The sequence below is a fragment of the Anoplopoma fimbria genome, chromosome 22, assembly GCF_027596085.1.
Source record: "Anoplopoma fimbria isolate UVic2021 breed Golden Eagle Sablefish chromosome 22, Afim_UVic_2022, whole genome shotgun sequence".
NCBI classification, from domain to species: Eukaryota; Metazoa; Chordata; class Actinopteri; order Perciformes; family Anoplopomatidae; genus Anoplopoma; species Anoplopoma fimbria.
In genome coordinates, this window is record NC_072470.1 from 861,946 (window position 1) to 885,306 (window position 23,361).

General features: G+C 43.4%; 3 protein-coding genes across 3 annotated transcripts in view; 2 read left to right on the forward strand and 1 right to left on the reverse strand.

The window, feature by feature from the left end:
- The window catches only part of LOC129111631 (kalirin-like), a 41,961-nt gene extending 37,501 nt beyond the window's left edge, over positions 1-4,460 (forward strand). Inside the window, 7 exon segments of the mRNA XM_054623659.1 lie at positions 72-164; positions 277-327; positions 675-752; positions 1,344-1,529; positions 1,622-1,793; positions 1,880-2,025; positions 2,110-4,460. Coding sequence (XP_054479634.1) covers positions 72-164; positions 277-327; positions 675-752; positions 1,344-1,529; positions 1,622-1,793; positions 1,880-2,025; positions 2,110-2,295 — 912 coding nt within the window. The 3' untranslated portion in view covers positions 2,296-4,460.
- Positions 4,461-8,010: 3,550 nt separating this feature from the next.
- Positions 8,011-12,285, forward strand: bco1l (beta-carotene oxygenase 1, like). The gene is made up of 11 exons (XM_054623669.1): positions 8,011-8,157; positions 8,546-8,674; positions 8,780-8,909; positions 9,098-9,245; positions 9,323-9,470; positions 9,658-9,878; positions 10,709-10,975; positions 11,055-11,160; positions 11,233-11,327; positions 11,429-11,540; positions 11,646-12,285. The coding sequence occupies exons 1-11, from the start codon at positions 8,094-8,096 to the stop codon at positions 11,798-11,800; spliced, it is 1,575 nt and encodes a 524-aa protein (XP_054479644.1). The 5' UTR covers positions 8,011-8,093; the 3' UTR covers positions 11,801-12,285.
- A 645-nt stretch (positions 12,286-12,930) lies between these two features.
- eif5b (eukaryotic translation initiation factor 5B) overlaps positions 12,931-23,361 on the reverse strand; it is a 14,071-nt gene continuing 3,640 nt past the window's right edge. The window contains exons 5-26 of the mRNA XM_054623660.1: positions 23,220-23,361; positions 22,998-23,134; positions 22,830-22,907; positions 22,599-22,749; positions 22,247-22,339; positions 22,072-22,164; positions 21,917-21,976; positions 21,508-21,806; positions 21,304-21,411; positions 21,076-21,186; positions 20,650-20,717; positions 20,383-20,524; positions 19,400-19,531; positions 18,156-18,338; positions 17,331-17,492; positions 17,103-17,234; positions 16,888-17,019; positions 15,990-16,066; positions 15,741-15,905; positions 15,305-15,443; positions 14,629-14,790; positions 12,931-13,582 (exon numbers count right to left, since the gene is read on the reverse strand). The exon at positions 23,220-23,361 is cut by the window's right edge and continues 381 nt beyond it. Of these exons, the coding sequence (XP_054479635.1) occupies positions 13,475-13,582; positions 14,629-14,790; positions 15,305-15,443; positions 15,741-15,905; positions 15,990-16,066; positions 16,888-17,019; positions 17,103-17,234; positions 17,331-17,492; positions 18,156-18,338; positions 19,400-19,531; positions 20,383-20,524; positions 20,650-20,717; positions 21,076-21,186; positions 21,304-21,411; positions 21,508-21,806; positions 21,917-21,976; positions 22,072-22,164; positions 22,247-22,339; positions 22,599-22,749; positions 22,830-22,907; positions 22,998-23,134; positions 23,220-23,361 (2,874 nt within the window). The 3' untranslated portion in view covers positions 12,931-13,474. The remainder of the gene's footprint in view (positions 13,583-14,628; positions 14,791-15,304; positions 15,444-15,740; positions 15,906-15,989; positions 16,067-16,887; positions 17,020-17,102; positions 17,235-17,330; positions 17,493-18,155; positions 18,339-19,399; positions 19,532-20,382; positions 20,525-20,649; positions 20,718-21,075; positions 21,187-21,303; positions 21,412-21,507; positions 21,807-21,916; positions 21,977-22,071; positions 22,165-22,246; positions 22,340-22,598; positions 22,750-22,829; positions 22,908-22,997; positions 23,135-23,219) is intronic.

Here is a 23,361-nt window from a genome sequence, read left to right on the forward strand (position 1 = left end):
CAAAAACACTGATGAACCTGTCTGTCTCTCTGTCCACCTGTCTGTCTCTCCACCTGTCTGTCTGTCTGCAGGAGATCCAGCATGAGATCAGCTGCAGGATGTCGATCAGTGATTATCTGATCAAACCCATCCAGAGAATCACCAAATACCAGCTGCTGTTAAAGGTCTGTGAGGCTCTCCTGACATCATGTATATAATATATAATACTGTATAAATATATAATATATATATAATATATTTAAAGCACTTTTATGAACCCGTCTGTCTGTTTCTCAGGACTTTCTAAAGTATACGTCTAAAGCAGGACTCGACTGTGAAGAGATAGAGGTGAGTCCAGATTGTTCTGTTTATATATTATAATTCAAACCACTAAGAACCCTTTCACGACTTGTTTGTACAGTCTTCTCTTTTGTAAAAGCAAAACAAACAAAGCATAATGTTTGTGTGACTTGTTCTATATGTTGTTGAGAGTTGGATTGTCTCATTACTGCCCCCCTGTGGCCGAAGTCAAGAAAAACTCTGTTAGACTAAAAGAACCTGGTGTTGTCATGATGATGGTGGCGTTTAAAGATTTACATAGGACGATGAATCATCAAACTTTGGTAATATGTAACTACCATGTGTGTGTGTGTGTGTGTGTGTGTGTGTGTGTGTGTGTGTGTGTGTGTGTGCAGAAAGCGGTGGAGCTGATGTCATTGGTGCCGAAGCGCTGCAACGACATGATGAACCTGGGACGGCTGCAAGGATACGAGGTTCATACATCTATATATGTTTTAATATCTCAATATAGCAAACTATTTAAGCTTAATTCATAACTCAGGTAGAACCAAACAAACAACAAGACTGACTAGTAATAAAACCTCAATAAAGTTAAAGACAAAAGAAGGAATAAATATATATACTATATATATAATATAAACTAGAATCTTTACATGATCAATACATTTAATAACAAACCCACAAAGGTTCTGACATTTAATGGGCAACAAAATATTACTTTATGCTTTACTTTTAACAACTTAATATTGTGATTAAATGTCTTGTTTACAGTTTGTTCTGTTCCCCCAAGTGGCTAAAAAAACTATTTAAAGGCAATATAAAGGACCGATAAACGAACCCCGAGGAACCCCACAACTAATTATTATCAATGTTTAGGGGCGATTATGTTGCATTAAGTCTACTGGATGTGCAAATAGGCAGCTATTTGCTAGCATGTTAGCTTGTTGTGGACTTCTGCTATCTCCAAGTTGCCAAAAAGCATGAAAATATAAAGGACCCAGAATAGAACCCTGAGGAACCTCCAAGTAAATCTCTAAAGACTCACCTTTCTTCCCGCGGTCCAGGGTAAGCTGACGTCTCAGGGGAAGCTGCTGCAGCAGGAGACGTTCTGTGTTTGGGAACAGGACGGAGGAGTTCTATCCCGCAGCAAAGAGCGCAGAGTTTTCCTGTTCGAGCAGATCATCATCTTCAGTGAACTTCTGCGGAAAGGCTCCAACAACCCGGGATACCAGTTCAAGAACAGCATCAAGGTTGGACTGGCTTATATTGGATCAGGACATGGATCTGTGTTCTGACTGGTTTCATACTGGGAATGATGGTGTTGTTTTTGGTGTGTGATCAGGTGAGTTACCTGGCGATGCAGGACAGCGTGGACGGGGAACCCTGTAAGTTTGTGTTGTGGTCTCGAGGCTCGGCGGAGCGCTTCACGCTGCAGGCGTCCTCCGCCGGCATCAAGATGACCTGGGTGGAGACCATCGCCACCCTGCTGGACGCACAGAACAACTTCCTGTCAGGTGAGTAAATCCTCAAATCACCTTGAAGTCTTCTTGAATCCACATTGTGTCATTAAATCTGATCCTCTGAATCTGTTTGAACTCAGCTCTTCAGTCTCCCATTGAGTACCAGAGGAAGGAGGGTGGGATCTCGGTGACCCGACCTTTGTCGTCGGGGCGACCGCCGTCGGCCCCGCCCACGCCCAACGGCCACGCCACCCAGCCCCCTCCTGACTGCGAGCAGGACGACCAGGTTTGGATCCCCCCCTCATACTGTACCCTCTTGTTCTTGACTTCTAAATTCATACTTTTACTAAATGTTGACCCTCTTCCTCAGGAGCTGGTTCTGGTGCTGCAGGACTTTGTGGCGGTTCGTGAGGACGAGATCTCCGTGTTTCGGGGCGAGAAGGTTCAGATTCTGGCGTCCAACCAGCAGGGTCAGAGTCTGGTGTACCGGCCGGCCAACAGCGACTCGCCGGCCGCCGAGGGCTGGGTGGCACGCAGCATCCTCAACACACACTGACACATACAAATACACCAGAATGCACGGACAGCGGAGTCCGGTTTACTACGAGTACACACATGAAGTACTGCGAGGTAACAGGGCCTAGAGGCATGCTGGGAAATTCTGTTATGATGGTGAGAGGTGGAGCCTTAAGGTGGAGACGTCAGTTAGTCCAATACAACCAATTGTATCTAAACTACTGGAGATATTTCCTGTAGCGCCGCCATTTTGGATCTCCAGGAAAGTTTCCAAATAGTTAATTGGTAACATCGCAATTGTTTAATTGTGGATTAACTAACCTTTCTTGTCATTGTCGATTAAGTTAGCTGTTATTTTCTCACGATTCACTATCACATAATAAAAAGTGTAACTCCTAACCTCTGAGTAAGTGAAACTGTTACTAAATTGCTAAATCAACTAATCATTAATCTTTGCAATGAGCAGTTTCATCCGTACTGTGTAAAACTATCCAGCGTTTTAGAGAAAGAAATCAAAAATGAAAGCTACTTCTTATCCTGTGATCGCTCAAATGTCTCTTGCGACCCCTTGGAGGGCCCCGACCCTTAGGTTTGGACAGATACCTCCATCCTTCAGGCTCCACAACCATAACTGTGAGATAATGAATGTTTCCTAACACACTTCATGCCCTGATTACCTTCCAGTATCAGAAGATAAATCACACACACACACACACACACACTCCCAGCAGCAGGTACTGTTAGACTCCTCCCCCTCCTGGTGCTTCAACACTCAACCAAAAAAAACACGCCTCCGCCCTCGCCTCGTCCAATCAGACGACGCCGTCTGGTCGGCCCTCCAGTTTACTGCCCCCGAGCAAAAACTGTCTCCCATGTGACGTTGGTGTGACGGAGACCACATGACCACATCGTCATCGCCCACGGCAACAAACTGTGACTCCAGGAAGCTGAAAACAAGAGACGATTTAAAAAACAAAGTTAAAAATAATAAACGCCTCCTGGAAGAGAAGAGGTGAAAAAGTCAGCCAATCAGAACTGACCTCCTTCTCTCTGCGTGTCATCCTGTTAATAGTGTGTATAAACAGACTGAGGACACACACACACACACAGACATACACCACACACACACACACACACACACACCCCCACTGCTATGATGATGAAGATTAACTATGATGATTATGATAATTAAGAATAATAGAAGCTGTTTTTCACCTCAATTAGAAAAAAAGAGAAACTGTTTGTCATATTGTTTGTATGTGTGTGTGTGTGTGTGTGTGTGTGTGTGTGTGTGTGTGTGTGTGTGAGAGAGAGAGAGAGAGAGAGAATGTGTGTGTGTGTGTGTGTGTGTGTGTGTGTTAGTGACGACGTCCTGTGTGTGTGTGTTTTCCACGGACAGTTAGGTGGTGTCCCGGTGTAGCGTTGCCATGACGACTCGTTGTGTTTGCGGTGACACCCGTTTTTTTGTCTTTTTAGCGGACCAGAGCTGCCGCCCTCCTTGCCTCCTTGCCTCCTTCCCTTCCTCCCTTCCTCCCTTCCTCCCCCCTCTCGTGCATGCAGCTCTGGTTAGTTTGGATATTATGCATTTCCTGTTCCTGTACATAGACAAGACCTCCAACTGCTACCCCACTAACTCTGGACACTGAAAACTGTCTCTCTGTCCGACAGACAGCTCCACCTACTGTGACTGTCTGTTTCTACTAAACCTGTCTCTCTCTCTCTCTCTGCCTGTCTCTCTCTCTACCTCTCTGTCTCTCTCTCTCTCTGTTTCTCTGGTGCCATTCTCAGACAACACCCCGGTCCTTAAGGAGCTAAGAAGCCCTGCAAGTGCACTACGGAGGGCTCAAGGTGGGAGGTGGTGCACTATGAAGGGTGTGGGGAGAGACATAGCAAACTATAAAGGAGGTTAAGGTGGAAGGCTGCCTTCAAATGCAGCTCAGGAGGTCGTATTTTTGAGAACCAAGTTGAAGTTAAAGGGCAACACACACTGATGTACAAGATGAACACAAAACACTTTAAAGTTTTTGTGTCTCAGCAGGTTCAAATGTGGCGGATTGTTTATTTATAAAAGAAGAGAAGGACCAGTTTGGCCAAAGCTTCCTGTGTTAAAGCTGCATTCTCTCTCCTGTCCACCAGGGGGCGACTCCTCTGGTTGTATAGAAGTCTATGAGAAAATGACTCTACTTCTCTCTTGATTTATTCCCTCAGTAAACATTGTAAACATGAGTTTATGGTCTCAATCTCTAGTTTCAAGTCTTCTTCAATACAGCATGATGTTCATTTCGTAAATGATGCTCCATTTAGAGTCAAACAGACCATAAAGCAGGGGATGCTTTAGGGCGGGGCTACACACTGATTGACAGGTCGACACCAGAGACGTGTACGACGTCTCTACGTCACTGCTCCTCACTCCATATATGGTCACTTCCTGTTCACTGGTTGCAAAAAAACCAAAATGGCGATGGCAAGATCTTTTCAAAAGCCCCAAAAGAGCTGCTAAATTGGTGTTAGCATCTGCTGTTGAAGAGGTGATTCTTCTTTCATTATTCAAAATATTACTTGAAATACATGTGAAACTATGAATGAAAAAGGACCAAAACATGAAACGTGAATGAACTTTAAAATGTCCAAGTTTAACCTGCTGAGACGTAAAAACTTGGTAAACAAAGAAAACACAAACAAGAGAAACTTCCCTGCTGTCGTTTAAGTTTTGTGTCCAGTGTGTGTTGCTCTTAAATGTTCTTTAATGCCGCATTCATGTCCAGTAAAAAAGGGACCCAAACACGTCTATTGTTCAAGGTATTTAAATACAAACTTATGCACAGTATTTCTAAACCCTCACACAACCAACTACCGTCTTTCCCGTCACACGTTACATGAACGCGGCATTAATGAGGTGAAATGGACGCTACCTTCGTTTCCTTTTCCAGGAATGTCAATGTTGTTATTGAGAATGCAACAAAAAAAAGAGTAAATACAATGAAAAGTATCTATGGGGTCCAATATCTTTAAGAAAATGTCTACAAAGGTCACAACTAGAGAACTTGGAGTGCACTAGAAGGTGGATTGTAGTGCACTACAAAGATGGTGATAGTGGTGTAAAGAGGAAACGAGTGCATTATGAAGAGTTTAAGGAGGAAAGGAGTGCACTATGAAGGATATAGGGTGCACTAAAGAAGATTTTAGGGTAACCTCTCAAACAAAGTGCACTATGTAGAAGGAAAGTAGTGCACTAAGAAGGGTTTAAGGAGGAAATAGCACACTATGGAGGGCCTAACGTGGAGGTAGTGCACTAAGGAGGATGTAGTGTAGAAATAAGTGTACTACGAGAGGTATAAGGTGTAAAAGTAGTGTACTATGGGGGAGTTAGGGTGTGAAAATAGGGCACTACGGAGGGCGTAGGGTGCTGTTTGAGACCCAGCCTTGTTGCCGATTGGCAAACTCAACTAACCAATCAAACAGTGTTATTTGTACAGAACTAACAGCTGCTAACTGACCGCTAACAGCTCTCTGTCGTTGTTTGTAATAAACTTCATTTTTCATCCAAAACTATCTGTACGTGGTGTTTATTCGCTGTGGATCGGGACGCTTTGATCCATCAATTAATATATATTAATTATTGATTCTATACCTACTGATGTAGATTAGTAGTAAAGGTGATGATTTAATTAACACTTGGTTATAGGTCATAAATACGGCTGTAATAGACATTACTCCGTGCTTTATCATTTTCATTGAAATAATTGAATAAAGATATAAAATAATGTTAAAAATATTAAGTGTTTATTTAGTTTAGACTAAAAGAAATATCAAATTATGGTAACCTAACTGACAATTGTCCATTTAGTCGGCTGTCATTAGCACAACATTATAATTGAAGGTGTATTTTGTAGTTTTGTGAAATCATTGAAAAGATTATGAATCAGCCGTTATGCTGACGATGTTCTTCTCTCCGTCAATAACAACTTTTCTATCAGATAGAAACTGTTTGATTCATTTTGATGCTAAGCTTGATGATTTCTTCTCTTCTTATTCATCTGTTGCTCTGAGGAATATTTGTCTCTTTTGGTTGTCTGGTTGAACTATCAGCGTTTTGTTCTCCATCTACTAAACTAGATAATATCTATGAGTAAAAATGCTTTCTACAAAATAAAAGCATCAGAGACATCCGTCCTCTCAGACATCTGACTGGAGACAATCACATGTCTTCTTTTCTTTGGTTCAGGAGTTTGTACAATATGTAGGTTGCAGCAATAACTGTTTTTGTCTTTAGAACACGTCATCAGTATGTGGTATTATCATGTGTCGTTTATATGATACCATAATGCTGACTTGACGCTTCTCTGGATTCGAAGTCTTTTTCCTTTTAGTTACTCATCTATGAGACAAATGAGAGTCTCTCAATACTTCCTGCACTGAAGCAAACATAAAGTGACTTTCTCTCCTAAAAGCATCACAGTTATTATTATTTTAAGTTTGAGTTATGTGTAGAACACAGAGTGTTGGCGTGGAACATCACAGACCTGTTACGTGCAGTTAAATCCTGATAAGAGCGGCCGTTAAGCAGTAAACTAATTAAACCAATTACACAGCAGGAGATAAAGCGGACGAGTCTGGAGTTCAAACTTTATCTGCTCTGCTTTTTCACACTTTATGCAGCCATTCAGAAATAAATTACTATTCTTTAACCCTAGTTAAAAACCAAACTATTAAAAATTAAATTAAAATTAAAACATTTTTTTTTTTTAAATAGATTTTTTTTTTAAACTGTTTACTAAAGCTTTGTTTTTGTTATTTGATAAAACAACAAACACTTTTCATACAGTAAGGAATTAAAATGAGCTGCAACGATTCATCAACTGACTAAAAAATAATTGGCAACTGTTTTGACAATCAAATATTTCTCTTAGTGGGTTAAACTGAAACCCCAAAAGTCAAACAATCTTTAGTACTAAATGTGTTTTATTGTGTAAACATATTTTTTGACTTTTTATAAACTGTAAATTGAGAAAATAATCCTAAAATAATAGTTGCAGTTGCAGTGAGAATATTTTGATATACAGTCATTTAAATAAGCTGATTTAAAATGTGAAATAAATGGGTCTAAAAACTGAAATTGGAATCTTAATTTTAAACTAAATATTGTAGTTTTGGAACATCACAATGAGGACTTTATACATGTTAAGAATGTACTGATTTAAATATATATATCTAATTTATCTCAGGTAGGAATCAGATTGGTTGTCACAGTGACCTGCTTGTTATCGTCTGTTCACAGATAATCAGACAGTTCAAGGATTCCTCCAGCAGCACCTTTTAGTGTCAGCATGTTCCCGTTCAAATTAAAAGCACAAGAAGGTAATAAATTAATTTAGATTCACAGTAAAACACGGCGTCTAAACTGAAACTAAACAGTGTTGGTTTTTAGGAACGCTGTTGAGAAAAGTGACGTTTTTAAAATAAGACTAAAATGAAACTAGAGTAAAATGTTAAAAGTACATTTGTTTGATAGACTCATAATTAAAGTGTTATCTCGTTGACTGTGGCGTAAATAAAGCTCAGTCGATGTTGTATTCACTGCGAACATGTGGCGCTTTAAGGAGGTCAGAGGTAACCAGACCACCCGCCCCCTCACAGAGGCTTTTATTGTGAAAAGCAGAGTGAAGTCCACAGCAGAGCGGTTATGTAATCCTCAGAGTTTATATGTTTTCTGAAATCTAAAGATCATCACGTAGACCGACCGAGGCTACATAAGATCAGCTGCCCTCAGTCTGTGTGTTCAGTCGCTGAAGTGGTGCACTCTGGGAAATATACTCAAGGCTTGTTGGTCGAGAAAACATGCAGTCGATATTTGCAATAAATGGATTAGAAACTCTGGAGCCGGTGAAGGCTCAGGTGAACGGTGAGTCTGAAAGAATCTTATTTATGCCTATTAAATAAATATACGTAAATGAATAGGTTTTGTAGAAAAACGTAAATAAATCAGATAGAGAAATGAATGGTTATTCAACTTTGTTTTGTAATAAACATTTGCATTAAGTAGAAGATCAATAATCACTCTAACAGAGGGGATTATTGGGTGCTGATTTTTAATTATTGATTGATTGATTATTCTGTATTTAAGTTGTTTAAAATGATTAAATCTTGGTTTTAAATGTATCTTTTATGTTTTATTTTATTTGAGTTCATCTTCGTGTTTCACCTCTCAGCAGTAGCATCACAAAGTCATGCATTTAACACACCAATGACAATAAACCATGTAAAATACCTGTGTGACCTTTGACCTGCAGGGTCCATCCCGTCCTGGCTGCAGGGGACTCTGGTGAGGAACGGACCGGGTCTGTTCTCCGTGGGCAGCTCAGAGTACAACCACTGGTTTGACGGCATGTCGCTCCTCCACAGCTTCACCTTCAGCAACGGTGAGGAGGAAAGAATGAAGATTTACATACAACATGATCTCACTGTACGGAAGTTTAACTCTTGCTGCTGTGAGACTTTACCTGGTGGTGCTGTTGTTGATTCAGGTGAGGTGACCTACAGGAGTAAGTTTCTGAAGAGTGAGACGTACAAAAGTAACATCAAGGCCAACAGGATTGTCGTCTCTGAGTTTGGAACCATGATCTACCCAGATCCCTGCAAAAACATATTTTCCAGGTACAGTCCATCCATGACAAGTACAGATCTGTTTTATTCCATCCAGGACAAGTACAGATCTGTTTTAGTCCATCCAGGACATGTAGAGATCTGTTTTAGTCCATCCAGGACATGTAGAGATCTCTTTCTATGTCTATGAAGGTTGATTTATTGGTTGTAAAGTTGAACTTTTCTCAAAATCTCTCCAGGGCATTCACGCACCTCTGCAACATCATCCCAGACTTCACCGATAACAACTTGATCAACATCATCCGCTACGGTCAGGACTACTACGCCTCCTCTGAGGTCAACTACATGAACCAGATCGATCCTGCTACCCTGGAGACCGTCGGCAGGGTGAGTTAGTCTCCATCGCCTCTTCAAAGTACAAATACTTCCACTTTTCTTTATACAACCTCTTCCCCAAAATCTAGATTAACTACAGGAACCACATCGCTCTGAACTTGGCGACGGCTCACCCTCACTACGACAACGAGGGCAACACCTACAACATGGGCACCTCCCTCGTGGGCTTGGGTCTGCCCAAATACGTCATCTTTAAAGTCCCAGCTGATGCTTCAGGTAAGGTGACCCACAGTAATCTGATTTCATTCATGAACCCGTCCTTAGTGTCCTTGAGCAAGACACTCATTGGTTCTGAGTGAACTGGGATAACGGCTAGCTTATTAATTCCACCATGCTACATGTTACAGAAAAATGAACCAAGCTCGCTAGCTAAAAGTCATACTGACAGTGTCGTTCGTTCCAGATAAAGAGTGCAGGAAGCCGGCGCTGAGCAAAGTCCAGCAGGTGTGTTCGATCCCGTTCCGTTCCACTCTGTTCCCGAGCTACTACCACAGCTTCGGCATGACCAACAACTACATCGTGTTCGTGGAGCAGCCCTTCAAGCTGGACATCGTCAGACTGGCCACGGCCTACTTCAGAGGGGTCAACTGGGGGAGCTGCCTCAAGTTCGACAAGGACGACATCGTAAGTCCCAACTCACTATGACGGAGCGTTACGAGATTATTATCTAACGATTAAAGTCAATCAAACTGGATGTTGTAACGTGAAAGCAAGGCAATGATTTGTCCCCAAAAGACATTCGGACATTTCGCCCTTTAACCATGCACCTTGTAATTTGTATTTTGCCAGAAATCCAAACTCAAACACGCCAGTAAATTGATCATTTAATCCCAGGTGATGAATCTTTATGATCCGGTTTGGGGATGATTTTGTTTTTGTATAAATTCCCGAGAAGTTATGGGTAATGTTTTGCACGTTTGTCTCTCTGTGGCCTTTAATTTAACTTAAATATTAAAGTCCTGCTCCTCTGTGGAAACAGAACGATGATGACTAGAAGTAGAGAACTCAAACATGACTTTAGTGCAGAATAACACAGTTATGACATGAATCACAGAAAATCATTTTACAAGAAATGGAAAACAATGGAATCTATATTTCCAACATATTTCCAATTGTTAAAGTGTTACCAATGTTGGGAAAAAACATGGAGGCTCTACATTTTTATATATTTAACGATTTACATTTTAACAACCTCTCCTCTCCTCTCGGTGCTGTACATCCTGAAGTTCAGTCAAAGTTTCACAGATTTGTTGTCACATGACTGTTGGTCTCAGGTGAATCAATCATGACTTCATAGTTTCTCTGAGGAGCTCAGAATTTAATGTTTTTTACAGAATCTGTTTAAAGCAAACGGTTTATTTGTGGCGAGATTTTAAATGAGACGTGTAGAATAAAAAATGTTTTTATGAAATATCACAATTACAGGCGTGTTGTGGTTGCTTTTCCTTCCCCAGACTTTGTTCCACGTCGTCAACATAAGGACGGGGAAGGCCGTGTCCACCCGTTTCCACGGCGACGCCCTGGTGGTCTTTCACCACATCAACGCGTACGAGGACGACGGCCACGTGGTGTTCGACCTGATCAGCTACGAGGACAGCAACCTGTACGAGATGTTCTACATCCAGAACATGAAGCAGGAGACCGACAGCTTCATCCAGACCAACAAGAAGTTCTTGCCGCCGGTGTGCCAGAGGTTCGTCCTGCCGCTGGACGTCCACAAGGTAAAGTCAGACTGCTCGAATACGCCGAGACAACTTCTACGAGTCGCATGTGTTGACATTTCCTGGTTTGGTTCTCCAGGACGCTCCCAGAGGATCAAACTTGGTGACGCTGACGGACACGACGGCCCAGGCGGTGATGCAGGAGGACGGATCCGTCTACTGCAAACCAGAAACTCTGTTTGAAGGTTCGTCATCTGCTCAGCTCGATTTAAAAACCTTTCCTCCTCCTCTAGCTAACGAGTCTGGTTCCTCCTCAGGCATGGAGCTGCCGGGAATCAACTACAACTTCAACGCGAAGAAGTACAGATACTTCTACGGCTCCAGGTTGGAGTGGTCGCCTCATCCCAACAAGGTGAACGCAACAGACGTAAAACACATGCGTCTTGTTTCGCTTGTTTTGGTGAGGGCATCTGTGGACCAACTTCAACTCTCTTTCTCTTTCTCGTCCGATAGATGGCCAAGTTTGACAACGTCACCAGGAAACACGTGGAGTGGCATCAGGAGAACTGCTTCCCTTCAGAGCCAGTGTTTGTTGCGTCTCCGGGAGCCGTGGAGGAAGACGACGGTGAGCAACGCTAACCATTAGTGGAGCATTAAAATGAATGGATCCCTGATTGATCACGGTCCGTTACCCCACTACGACCGGTTCTGACTCTTTTCTTTATTTCAGGTGTGATCTTATCGTCCGTAATCTCTCCGGATCCGAACATCACTCCGTTCATGCTCGTCCTCGACGCCAAAACCTTCACGGAGCTCGCCCGGGCCTCCATCCCCGCCAACGTCCACATGGACCTTCACGGACATTTCATCCCGGCCGCCGTCTGACGGACTAACAAACCCGCTGGATTCTTTATTTATTCCTTTCATGTAAATTCTGTAATAAGAGTCGAACTCTTTCTACACAAGAGAAGGTTAAGTTTTGTTTTTTAAGTTATTGTTATTCTTTTTTTTTTGCATTCTTAAAGACAGATTTAAGAGATTAGCCGGATATCCATTACGTGTCCTGCTCCCCAGAGGATAACCCCTTTTAAAGTCCCATCCTCAGGACACATTTTTGCCCAGTAAGATGTATTTTTTAAGATAACATTTGTTTTTTAGTTTCCTTTCTCTCACCTCTTTACTTTAAAGCCAATTGTTGAAATGTTTCAACGTCCTTCACTGTTAAATCCTGCATTCAGGCTGCAGAAACTGAAATAAAATGAGACAAACAGCCAAAAGTGTTCATGTTTTACGTTAAAGCTTCATGTTTATGATTAAAATCAGCTTTAACGTTTAACATCACAGCTTTTTATCTGCTTCTTTTCACTCAAATGCGCTTTTTACTATTATTGACATTTAACTAATAAAAAGTTTTTTGTTTGCCATCGAGTAGAAAAGTGTGAATTTTCTTGGGAAACTAAAACTTTGCTGCAAACTCTTTAAATAATTTGATTAGACTTTTTCTGTAATTATTTTATATGTGTAGTTTGATTTTAAAGTAAAAAATTACTCTAAAAATCATATTTAGATTGAATTAATCTAAAAAATGATGAAGGATTCAGAAAATGACCAGCAGTGATATAAACAGGTGATGAATGAATTCACGTTTTTTAACTAAACTAAAAAGGTAAAAATGAGAAAACCAAACTGTATATATAAAAAGAAATATATATAAAAAAAAATATATATATATATATATATAAAAATATGTATACATATATATATGTATATAAATGCAGATAATTTATTCATAAAACTGTAATTTATTACGTTTCTGCTTCGTTAGTGAGACTTTTGGAAGCAGAATTATTTATGAAAGTCTGCGGCTGCCGACATTAAATTGAATTTGTGCGTTTACAATGTCTGACAAAATTTGAAACTCACAATTTGTATTGATGAGGTTTAAAATATGATTGACAAATAGTTTTTGCAGCAAGAAACGAAATTTAAATGCAAAAGTTTGGTTTGTAACCTTTTAATAAAAGCTTTTAAATTGTGTTGAGCATCGTTTTTATAACGGACAGTCGCGGCGTTTCTCCTTAGAACAGAAAACGGAGTGAAGACTTTGCAGGTTTCATCAGAATCATGGGAGTTTTTATTACATCAGCAGAAACAGTTTAAAATCTTCCGTCCGTCTTTCAAACCTCACGAGTCGGCTCTGAAAAGTCTTTTAAAGTCGACGCCGTCGCTTCACTGATGTTTGGTCTTTTGTGAGAACCAGAAAAAAAAAATAGATTTATTTTCATCCTCCTCTTCCAGCCCCGGTGCCGCTCAATACAAATCCCACAATGCACCTGTGTTTTGGCTGCACACCAGCTCCTCGTTAAGCTCGTTAAGTCTGGGGGAGGAGGCTGGAGGGGGCGGAGCATGGGACACAAAGCTGCCGCCACAAACCGGAGAAGAAGAAGAAATGATAACAACGTAGATGCTGAAGAACAGGCACGTTGGAATACTGTGTGTGTGTGTGTGTGTGTGTGTGTGTGTGTGTGTGTGTGTGTGTGTGTGTGTGTGTGTGGTCCCTCAGATGATCTCGAAGGTCTTCTTCAGCTCCATGATCAGCTGCCAGTCGTTCTTCGTCATCTCGTCTCTGAACCAGTTCTTCAGAGCGTCGATGGACGCCCGAGTGATCTGAAACACAAAAACACAGACGGGAATAAAAAACGAACATGTCATCATTTCCTGCAGTTGTTTCACAATAAAAGCCTATCAGGAGAAGAATGATTCAATAAGAATTCAGACTGAAAACTAAAACAGTTTAATAATTTTGATCAGATGGATTAGTGGATTTATGCTTCAATGCTTTTATTGTGAAATATAACAAATCCGTTTCTATATGAACAAACATGATATAAAAAGACAGGACAAAATATATATACATATATATACACACGATATATATATATATATATATATATATATATATATATATATATTTATTCTTAATATTTATAAAATTTGATTACAAAAAATTACTAAATATATTTGAAAATAAATCAATGTATGAAAAATGTATTAAATGAGTACATGAATTAATAAATAAAATAAAGATAAAATAAAAATGTAGAGTTAATAGAAAATTAAATAAATACTTAAATGAATTAACTTTTAAAGATAATAATGACAAAGAAATAAAAATAATATAAATAAATTCCATAAATAATTGAATATAATCTCTATATATAATCTATAATCTGACCAATCACAGAGCGGGGCATTAAAGTTGATCTTTAATCTTAAAACCTAAAATTAAACTTTAAATCGACATCATATGAATGCTTTTAAGGAGGTGTTGAGTTCACTGACAGCAGTTTAACAGAGATGGAAAACGATAAAAACAGAGTAAAGTACGATAAACAAACTAAAATCTATCTCTACGCTTCAGATGTTTATCTAAACTCAGCTAAACTTGATTCCTAACAGACATGAAGACGTCTTTCTGTCCCTCACTTCCTCCTTACTTCCTTCTTACCTACCTGTCTTTCACTTCTTGATGTCCTCTCCTCTCGTCTTTCCTGTCTGTCTCCTGTGGAGGAGGAGCTACCTCCTCCGTGAAATCACTTCCTGTTTTCTCGGCGGCAGAAACTCCTGAAGAACGTCTTTAAATAAAATCCTCTCAAAGCGTTTCACCCCCCCTCCCTCCCTCCTCCCTCCTCCTCCCTCCTCCTCCTCCTCACCTTGCTGACGAGGAAGTCGGTGGCTTCAAAGTGGCGTCCGTACATCTTGGGCGACTCCCCGGGGATGGGTTCGATCTTGATGCAGATCTCTTGGCCCTTCTTGGCGCTGTCGACAGACTTGTGGTTCATCTCGATGCTGGTGACGATGCCGATGTCAACAAACTGAAACAACAGGAAGTTAAGAAAATAAAAGAGGAGTTAAAGGTCATTTAAATTAATAAAAAACACAGACAGACAGAGAGAGAGACAGACAGGTAGTCTGAGAGAGAGAGACAGCCAGGTAGACAGACAGACAGACAGAGACAGACAGACAGATAAAAAGACGGTCAGTTTAACAGACAGACAGGTAGAGAGATCGGTAGAGATACAGACAGACAGAAAGCCTGACATTACATTACATTACAGTCATGTAGCAGACGCTTTTATCCAAAGCGACTTACAGGAAGTGTATTCAACATAGGTATTCACTGACAAGTAAACAGACAGACAGACAGAGAGAGAGACAGAGAGAGAGCGACAAGTAAAGAGACAGACAGGTAAAGAAACAACAGACAGTTAGACAGACGGACTAAATGGTAAACAGAGAAAGACAGACCGGTAGAGAGACAGAGAGAGACAGACAGGTAGAGAGACAGAGAGAGACAGACAGGTAGACAGACAGGTTGTGGTGTCTTACCCCTTTACTGGGGACGCAGAGTGGCGTTCCTTGCCTCAGCACTCCGGCCTCCACGGTGACCCCCATCACGATCGGGTCTCTGGAGTTAAAGATGAACTGAGGAAGGACTTTCAGCTTCGCCGGGAAAACTGCTATGTGTCTAAAAAACACACACAGTACACGTTAAAATACTTTATACCAGGAGATAAAACACACAGTACACGTTAAAATACTTTATACCAGGAGATAAAAACACACAGTACACGTTAAAAAGTTACTTTATGATGCTAGTAGATAAGAGATAAGATAAGATAATCCTTTATTAGTCCCGCAGCGGGGAAATTTGCAAAACGTTAGCAGTACTGCTAACGGCTAACAGTAGCTCTCTTTCCCGTCCTGATGGTAAAACTGTGTACTTAAACCTCTAAAAACTGTGTATAAGGAGTAGAACACGTACTTGAACTCGTCCTGCTTGGCTTTCTTGTAGTCCTCTCTGAACTTGGTGAAGGAGTCGAACAGATGGTAGATGATTTCAGCCGAGAAGATCCGAACCCCCAGACTGTCGGCCATCTCCTGACTCTCCCTCTCCACCTTCACGTCGAACGCCAGGATCACTGCGTACCTGAACACACACACGTGTTTTTATACTACATAGTATATAAATATATACATATATATTAAATACTACAGTAGAGTCGGGTCGTACTGAAGGTCGTGCTCCAGCATCGTCGACGCCTTCATCACGTCCTTCTTGTGAACCGGACCGATGTTGATACCGGCGTACTGAAAGAGAGAGAGGTCAGAGGTCAACACCGATCACACAGACGGAGAGAGACAGACAGACAGACAGACAGACAGACAGACAGACAGACAGACAGACAGACAGGTAGACAGGTAGACATGTAGACAGACAGCTAAACTAAACAGCTAAGACAGACAGTTTAGCAAACAGACAGACGGGTAATCAGACAGACAAGTAAACAGACAGACAGGTTCACAGTCAAAAAGACAGACAGTTGAACAGACAGTAGAAAAGACAGACTGGTACACAGAGACAGTTGAACAGAAATACAGACAGACAGACAGTTGAACAGACTGACATACAGTTGAACAGACAGACATACAGACAGACAGACAGTTGAACATACAGACAGACAGTTGAACAGACATACAGACAGACAGACAGACAGACAGTAGAACAGACAGATAGACAGACGGTTAAACAGATAAATGGATAAACAGACAGACAGTTGAACAGACAGACATACAGTTGAACAGACAGACAGACATACAGACAGACAGCAGAACAGACAGATGGTTAAACAGATAAATGGATAAACAGACAGTTGAACAGACAGATAGACAGACAGACAGTAGAACAGACAGATGGTTAAACAGATAAATGGATAAACAGACAGTTGAACAGACAGATAGACAGACAGACAGTAGAACAGACAGATGGATAAACAGATAAATGGATAAACAGACAGTTGAACAGACAGATAGACAGACAGACAGTAGAACAGACAGATGGTTAAACAGATAAATGGATAGACACAGACAATTGAACAGACAGACAGGCGATCAGACAGACGGGTACTCACAGGGACCTTGGAGGTCCTGAGGAACTCCAGCAGAGCCTCCAGAGAGCCCAGCGTTGAGGCCTGGACGTAGACTCCTTTCTCCTCCAGCTTGATGGAGCTCAGAGTCTGTTTGAGCTCCCGGATCAGCTCATCCTGAAACACACACACATCCGTCAGACCACTGAGTGTGTGTGTGTGTGTGTGTGTGTGTGTGTGTGTGTGTGTGTGTGTGTTACCCTGAGCACGGGGATCTCGTCCTCCTTGTGGGCCACCAGCAGGGGGAGCCCTGCCAGAGTCTTCTCCAGGTCTTTACCCAGAATCTTCACTCCCTGAGCCGTCGACACCTCCTTGTGCTTCTCATACTGGCTCTACAACCGATCAACCAATCAGAGGATCAATACTCAGCAGGGGGAGGAGTCAGAAACAGAACCGGGGCTTTTATTTTGAAATACAAAAAGGCTGACCTTGACCCGGAGCTCCTTCAGAGGGGGGGGCAGCAGCAGCCCTCTGATCTGAGTCACGATTGGTCCTTCAACCCCCGGAACGATGATGGTCTCCCCCTCACGGAGACGCCCGTTGATCAGGATCACGTCTATCGTGGTCCCCATACCGGGAAGAGCCTTCACCTGAACACACAGACTTCTTCATGAGGCTCAGGGGGGAGGAGGAGGAGGAAGGACAGAGAGGAGGAGGAGGAAGGACAGAGAGGAGGAGGAGGGAGGAGGAGGAAGGAAGGACAGAGAGGAGGAGGAGGAGGAAGAAGGACAGAGAGGAGGAGGAGGGAAGGACAGAGTGGAGGAGGAAGGAAGGACAGAGAGGAGGAGGAAGGATGGACAGAGAGGAAGGACAGAGAGGAGGAGGAAGGAAGGACAGAGAGGAGGAGGAGGAGGAGGAAGGAAGGAAGGAGAGGAGGAGGAGGAGGAAGGATGAGGAGAGAGAGAGGAAGGACAGAGAGGAGGAGGAAGGAAGGACAGAGAGGAGGAGGAGGAGGAGGAGGAAGAAGGACAGAGAGGAGGAGGAGGGAAGGACAGAGTGGAGGAGGAAGGAAGGACAGAGAGGAGGAGGAAGGATGGACAGAGAGGAAGGACAGAGAGGAGGAGGAAGGAAGGACAGAGAGGAGGAGGAAGGATGGACAGAGAGGAAGGACAGAGAGGAGGAGGAAGGACAGAGAGGAGGAGGAGGAAGGACAGAGAGGAGGAGGAGGAAGGACAGAGAGGAGGAGGAGGAAGGACAGAGAGGAGGAGGAGGAAGGACAGAGAGGAGGAGTAAGGATGGACGTCTCCTCTTACCTCCATGACCTGAGCCCTCAGCTCGTCGCAGTGGGCCAGTCTTTTGGCCAGTAGAGTCTGGGTGAGTTCCACCAGCAGAGCGATGAGGTTCCCCATGCCGTCCCCGCTGTGGGCCGAGGTGGGAACCAGAGACACGAAGGTCCGCGGGTCTTTGTTCTCGAAGAACAAGGCGGCATTAAGACCCTGAGGAGAACGGCAGCTTATTAAAACACCCGAAACCAGCATGTTTTCTTTAAACAATCAATAAAACTTCACCATTTATCACAACATGAAGCAGTAAAAAACCCTTATTATAGTCAGATATTCATCTTTACGACGGTCCTTGAACACATCATGTGTGACAAACACTTCAATCAATAAAAATCAGCCAAAACAAATCTTTAAATTGTGATATTTCATCAACAACATTTTATTCTACACGTCTCATTTAAAATCTCTCCACAAATAAACCGTTTGCTTTAATCAGATTCTGTTAAAAACATTAAATTCCGAACTCATCGGTGAAACTATGAAGACATGACTGATTCATCTGAGACCAACAGTCATGTGGCAACAAATCAGAGAAACCTGGACTGCTGAACACAGAATTAAGTATTTTTCCACTTGTGAAAAGTTGGATAAATGTTGTATATTTAAATGTCATTGTATCCCAATTTTTATAAAATACATAATCAAAGAAATTCAACTTGTGTTTTTCTCTTTTTTTATGATTTATATCATTATAACTGTGTTATTCTGCACTAAAGACATGTTTGGGTTCTCTCTACTTCTGGTCATGATTGTTCTGTTTCCATAGAGGAGCAGGACTTTTATTTTGAAGAGAAAATCAAGAACACAGAGAAAAATGTGAGTTCAGAGGATTAGAAGGTGAGAAATATTGGTTAAAATAACAATAGAGTGTAAAAGTGTAATTCTTTCATGCTTTCATCGTTATACTTTCATCTATTTATTAATTATTCTTATGTCATCCAATTAAAAGTGTAAAGGAAAAGAAAAGACATAATAGTGATGATGAATCTAATTGAAATTGGGTTTTTTTTCCTTACATAAAAGCACTTAAACACAGCCGTCGCCATGTTGAGAGCCATGTGGAAGCAAAAGAAAAGCTCCTAATCTCTTTTATAGCACCTTAAAATATTTAACAAACGACTAAAATAATTTATTCAGAATAAAGTGTCGTAAATTAATCATGAGTTTGTAGAAAAAGGACCGCTGTGATTGGTTGATGAGTGATGATGTCACACCTGCTGAGCGAACTCCACGATGACGGCCTTGACCCGCTCGTCAAACTCGTCCTTAGTGTTCTTCTTCTGCTTCTTCAGCGTCGCAACCACGTCCGTCTCCGGACTCCTCTTCCAGTCGTACAGACGGTCCACCTGAGCACCAAACAAGACCAGTCAGGAAGGAGGAGGAGGAGGAGGAGCAGGAGGAGGAAGGAAAGGTGAAGGAAGGAAAGACAGAGAGGAGGAAGAAGGAAGGACAGAGGAGGAGGGAGGAAGGAAAGAAAGGAAGGACAGAGAGGAGGAGGAGGAGGAGGAGGAGCAGGAGGAAGGAAAGAAAGAAAGGAGAAGGAAGGACAGAGGAGGAGGAGGGAGGACGGACAGAGAGGAGGAGGGAGGAAGGACAGAGAGGAGGAGAAAGGAAGGACAGAGAGGAGAAAGGAAGGACAGAGAGGAGGAAACAGAAGGACAGAGAGGAGGAGAAAGGAAGGACAGAGAGGAGAAAGGAAGGACAGAGAGGAGGAGAAAGGAATGACAGAAAGGAGGAGAAAGGAAGGACAGAGAGGAGGAGAACAGAAGGACAGAGAGGAGGAGAAAGGAAGGACAGAGAGGAGAAAGGAAGGACAGAGAGGAGGAAACAGAAGGACAGAGAGGAGGAGAAAGGAAGGACAGAGAGGAGAAAGGAAGGACAGAGAGGAGGAGAAAGGAATGACAGAAAGGAGGAGAAAGGAAGGACAGAGAGGAGGAGAACAGAAGGACAGAGAGGAGGAGAAAGGAAGGACAGAGAGAAGGAGAAAGGAAGGACAGAGAGGAGGAGGAAGGACGGACAGAGAGGAGGAGTAAGGATGGACAGAGAGGAGGAGTAAGGATGGACAGAGAGGAGGAGGAAGGACGGACAGAGAGGAGAAAGGAAGGACAGAGAGGAGGAGAAAGGAAGGACAGAGAGGAGGAAGGACGGACAGAGAGGAGGAGGAAGGACGGACAGAGAGGAGGAGGAGGTGACCCACCTTGTTGAGGGCCACGATGAAGGGACACTTCTTCTCCTTCAGCAGGTTGATGGACTCCAGCGTTTGAGGCTCCAGGCCGTGCATGATGTCCACCACCAGGATGGCGATGTCACACAGAGAACTGCCTCTGTTCCTCAAGTTACTGAGAGGACACATCAGAGGACACATCAGAGGACACATCAGAGGACACATCAGAGGACACATCAGGACCAGGGTCACTTCACACACTGTGGTATTAGTACTTGTAGTATTAGTACTCTGTTGTACCTGAAGGACTCGTGACCTGGTGTGTCGATGATCAGCATGCCGGGGATCCGGAGGTTGTCTTTTTCAAACTGCAACCAACGACATAATCAATACGTTACTATAATCAATACGTTACTATAATCAATACGTTACTATAATCAATACGTTACTATAATCAATACGTTACTGTGATCAATACGTTACTGTGATCAATACGTTACTGTGATCAATACGTTACTATAATCAATATGTTACTATAATCAATACGTTACTGTGATCAATACGTTACTGTGATCAATACGTTACTGTGATCAATACGTTACTATAATCAATACGTTACTATAATCAATACGTTACTATAATCAATACGTTACTATAATCAATACGTTACTATAATCAATACGTTACTATAATCAATACGTTACTATAATCAATACGTTGCCGTACGTTTTTCACCATCCTCGTCTGCTCCTCGATCGTCTCCTTCGGGACGTTTGTGGCTCCGATCTGTTGAGTGATTCCTCCGGCCTCTCCGTCCTGAACGTTAGTGTGTCGCAGCTACACACACACACACACACACACACACACACACACACACACACACAACACACACAGGGTTACCACGGCGACCACCACAAACAGGAAGTAAACAGGAAACGGGGGTGTGGCGTTCACCTTGTCCAGGATCTTGGTCTTCCCCGTGTCCACGTGTCCCAGCACACAGACCACCGGAGACCTCAGCCGGTCCAGGTCGATGTTCCTAATGTTCTCCGCCTTCCGTTTCTATGGAAACGCAAAAGAGGACAGTCAGAGACGAGGAGGAGGAGAGACGAGGTCTCACCCCCCCCACGCTGCTCCTCCTCCTCCTCCTCCTCTCACCTCGATCCTCCTCTTGGCGCGGTCGTACAGACGCTCCTCCTTCGTCCTGTCGTCGTCGTCACTGTCGCTGCTCTCGTCTTCGCTCTCCTTCGTCTTCCTCTTCCCGTGGCTCGTCGCCGCCGGCGTCGTCTCCTTTATCGCCTCCTTCTTCGCCGCCTCGTCATCGCTCTCCTCCTCATCGTCGTCGTCGTCTTCATCCTCATCCTCCTCCTCGTCTTCCTCCTCGTCTTCGTCGCTGCCTGTAGGCCGAGGAGGAGCAGAGGAGTCCTCCTTCACCTCGATGTGGACTTTCTTCAACTCTGACACAAGACAGTGTATTAGTACTTGTAGTACAGCTGCAAATACTGCAGTACTGGTGGTACTTAATACTTCATCACGAGAGATCAACAGCGTGTTTACTCCTCCTCACCTTTCTCCTCATCGGTGGCGATGGCCTCCCAGTCGTCTACCGCCGGCTCTGGCTTCACCTCTGAACACAGAGAGGAGGAGGGAGGAAAGACAGAAGATGAAGTCGTTGTCATGACGATAAATCCAGATTCTCTCAAACTCCTCCCCCTAACTCACCTGGCTCTGCGGCCGGCGTCGGGGCCGGCGTCTCAGCCTCCGTCGCGACGGGCTCTGGCGTCTCCGGGGTCGGGGAGGTGACCTCTGATGTTTCTAGGAGGTGAGGAAGAGGATGTTTTTATGTTCTTATATATATACAAACAGACGGAGCAGTGAAGAGGTGTCAGAGCGGTACCTTCAGGGGTTTGAACGCTCGGCTTCTTCCTCCTCTTGTCCCCGTAAACCGGCTTCTTCTTCGGCAGATTGTCTTTGCACGGAACCTCAACACCTGAACAGAGAACACCTTCAGTACCCAGGTCACAGAGTTTGAGCTAAGCTAGGCTAGGCTAAGCTAAGCTAGGCAGAGAGGAAGAGGACAGAATAAACGAAGGAGAAGGAGGAAGGATGGAAAGAGAGGAGGACAAAAAGAAAGAAGAGGAGGACAGACAGAGAGAGAGAGAGAGAGGAGGAGGAGGAATAGCTTACACCTTTAGTCTTTATGCTAAGCTAAACTATGCTAAGCAGCGATGTGATTGGCTGAGCCTCACCCTGAGCCCTCAGCAGTTCGAGCGTGGCCTCGGCCCGAGCTCGCGCCTCCTTCTGGGCTTTGGTCAGCAGCTTCCCCTCCTTCTTCAGACGCTCCTTCCTCTCCTTCTCCTTCTGCTTCTTCTTCTCCTTACGCTCCTGATCCAGGCGCTCCTATCAGAGGGGGGGGTCAAAGGTCAGAGAGGAGTCTGGTCGATGAGATGACATATTAAAAAAAGGAGGTGGTGTTTTACCTGCTCCAGCCTCTGCTTCTCCATCTCCTCCATTCTCAGGAGGAGCTCCTCCTCCTCCCTCTTTGCTTGTTCCTCCTCCTACAAAAAAAACAACAACAAAACTCTTAAAAGCATCGTAAAGAAAAAACTCCTCTCACCTTCATGACTGCATTTCCCAGAATGCCGCACCTCTTTCATCTTGGCCAGGGCCTCCTGCATGGCCTTCACAGTGGCCTTGCTGGGTCCCTTCTTCTTCTCCTCCTTCTCCTCCTTCCCCTTCCCCTTCTTCTTCTTGTCCTTCTTCTTCTTGTCGCCCTCCACCTCCTCTGCCAGAAAAAACACAGCAGAAGAAGAGTTGAAAACCTGCTGCTTTAAACACTTTGTTTATTTACGCGTGTCTGTCCGTCTTACCGTCACCTGCTGGCTCCGCCCCTTCCGGCTCCTCCGTTGCCGCTTCAGGTGCGGCGTCCGGCGGGGGCGTGGCCTCCACCGTCTTCTTCTCTGGCTCTTTCTGCGGCTCCACGCTGCCCTCCTTCTCCTTCTCCTTCTGCTT

What these genes read in the sequence shown, in the direction of transcription:
- bco1l (XM_054623669.1), top strand. Translation starts at nt 8,094, where the DNA reads ATGCAGTCGATATTTGCAATAAATGGATTAGAAACTCTGGAGCCGGTG. An exon ending in GGTGAAGGCTCAGGTGAACG is followed by an intron (nt 8,158 to 8,545) that starts GTGAGTCTGAAA and finishes TTTGACCTGCAG; the next exon opens with GGTCCATCCCGTCCTGGCTG. An exon ending in GGTCGCCTCATCCCAACAAG is followed by an intron (nt 11,328 to 11,428) that starts GTGAACGCAACA and finishes CTCGTCCGATAG; the next exon opens with ATGGCCAAGTTTGACAACGT.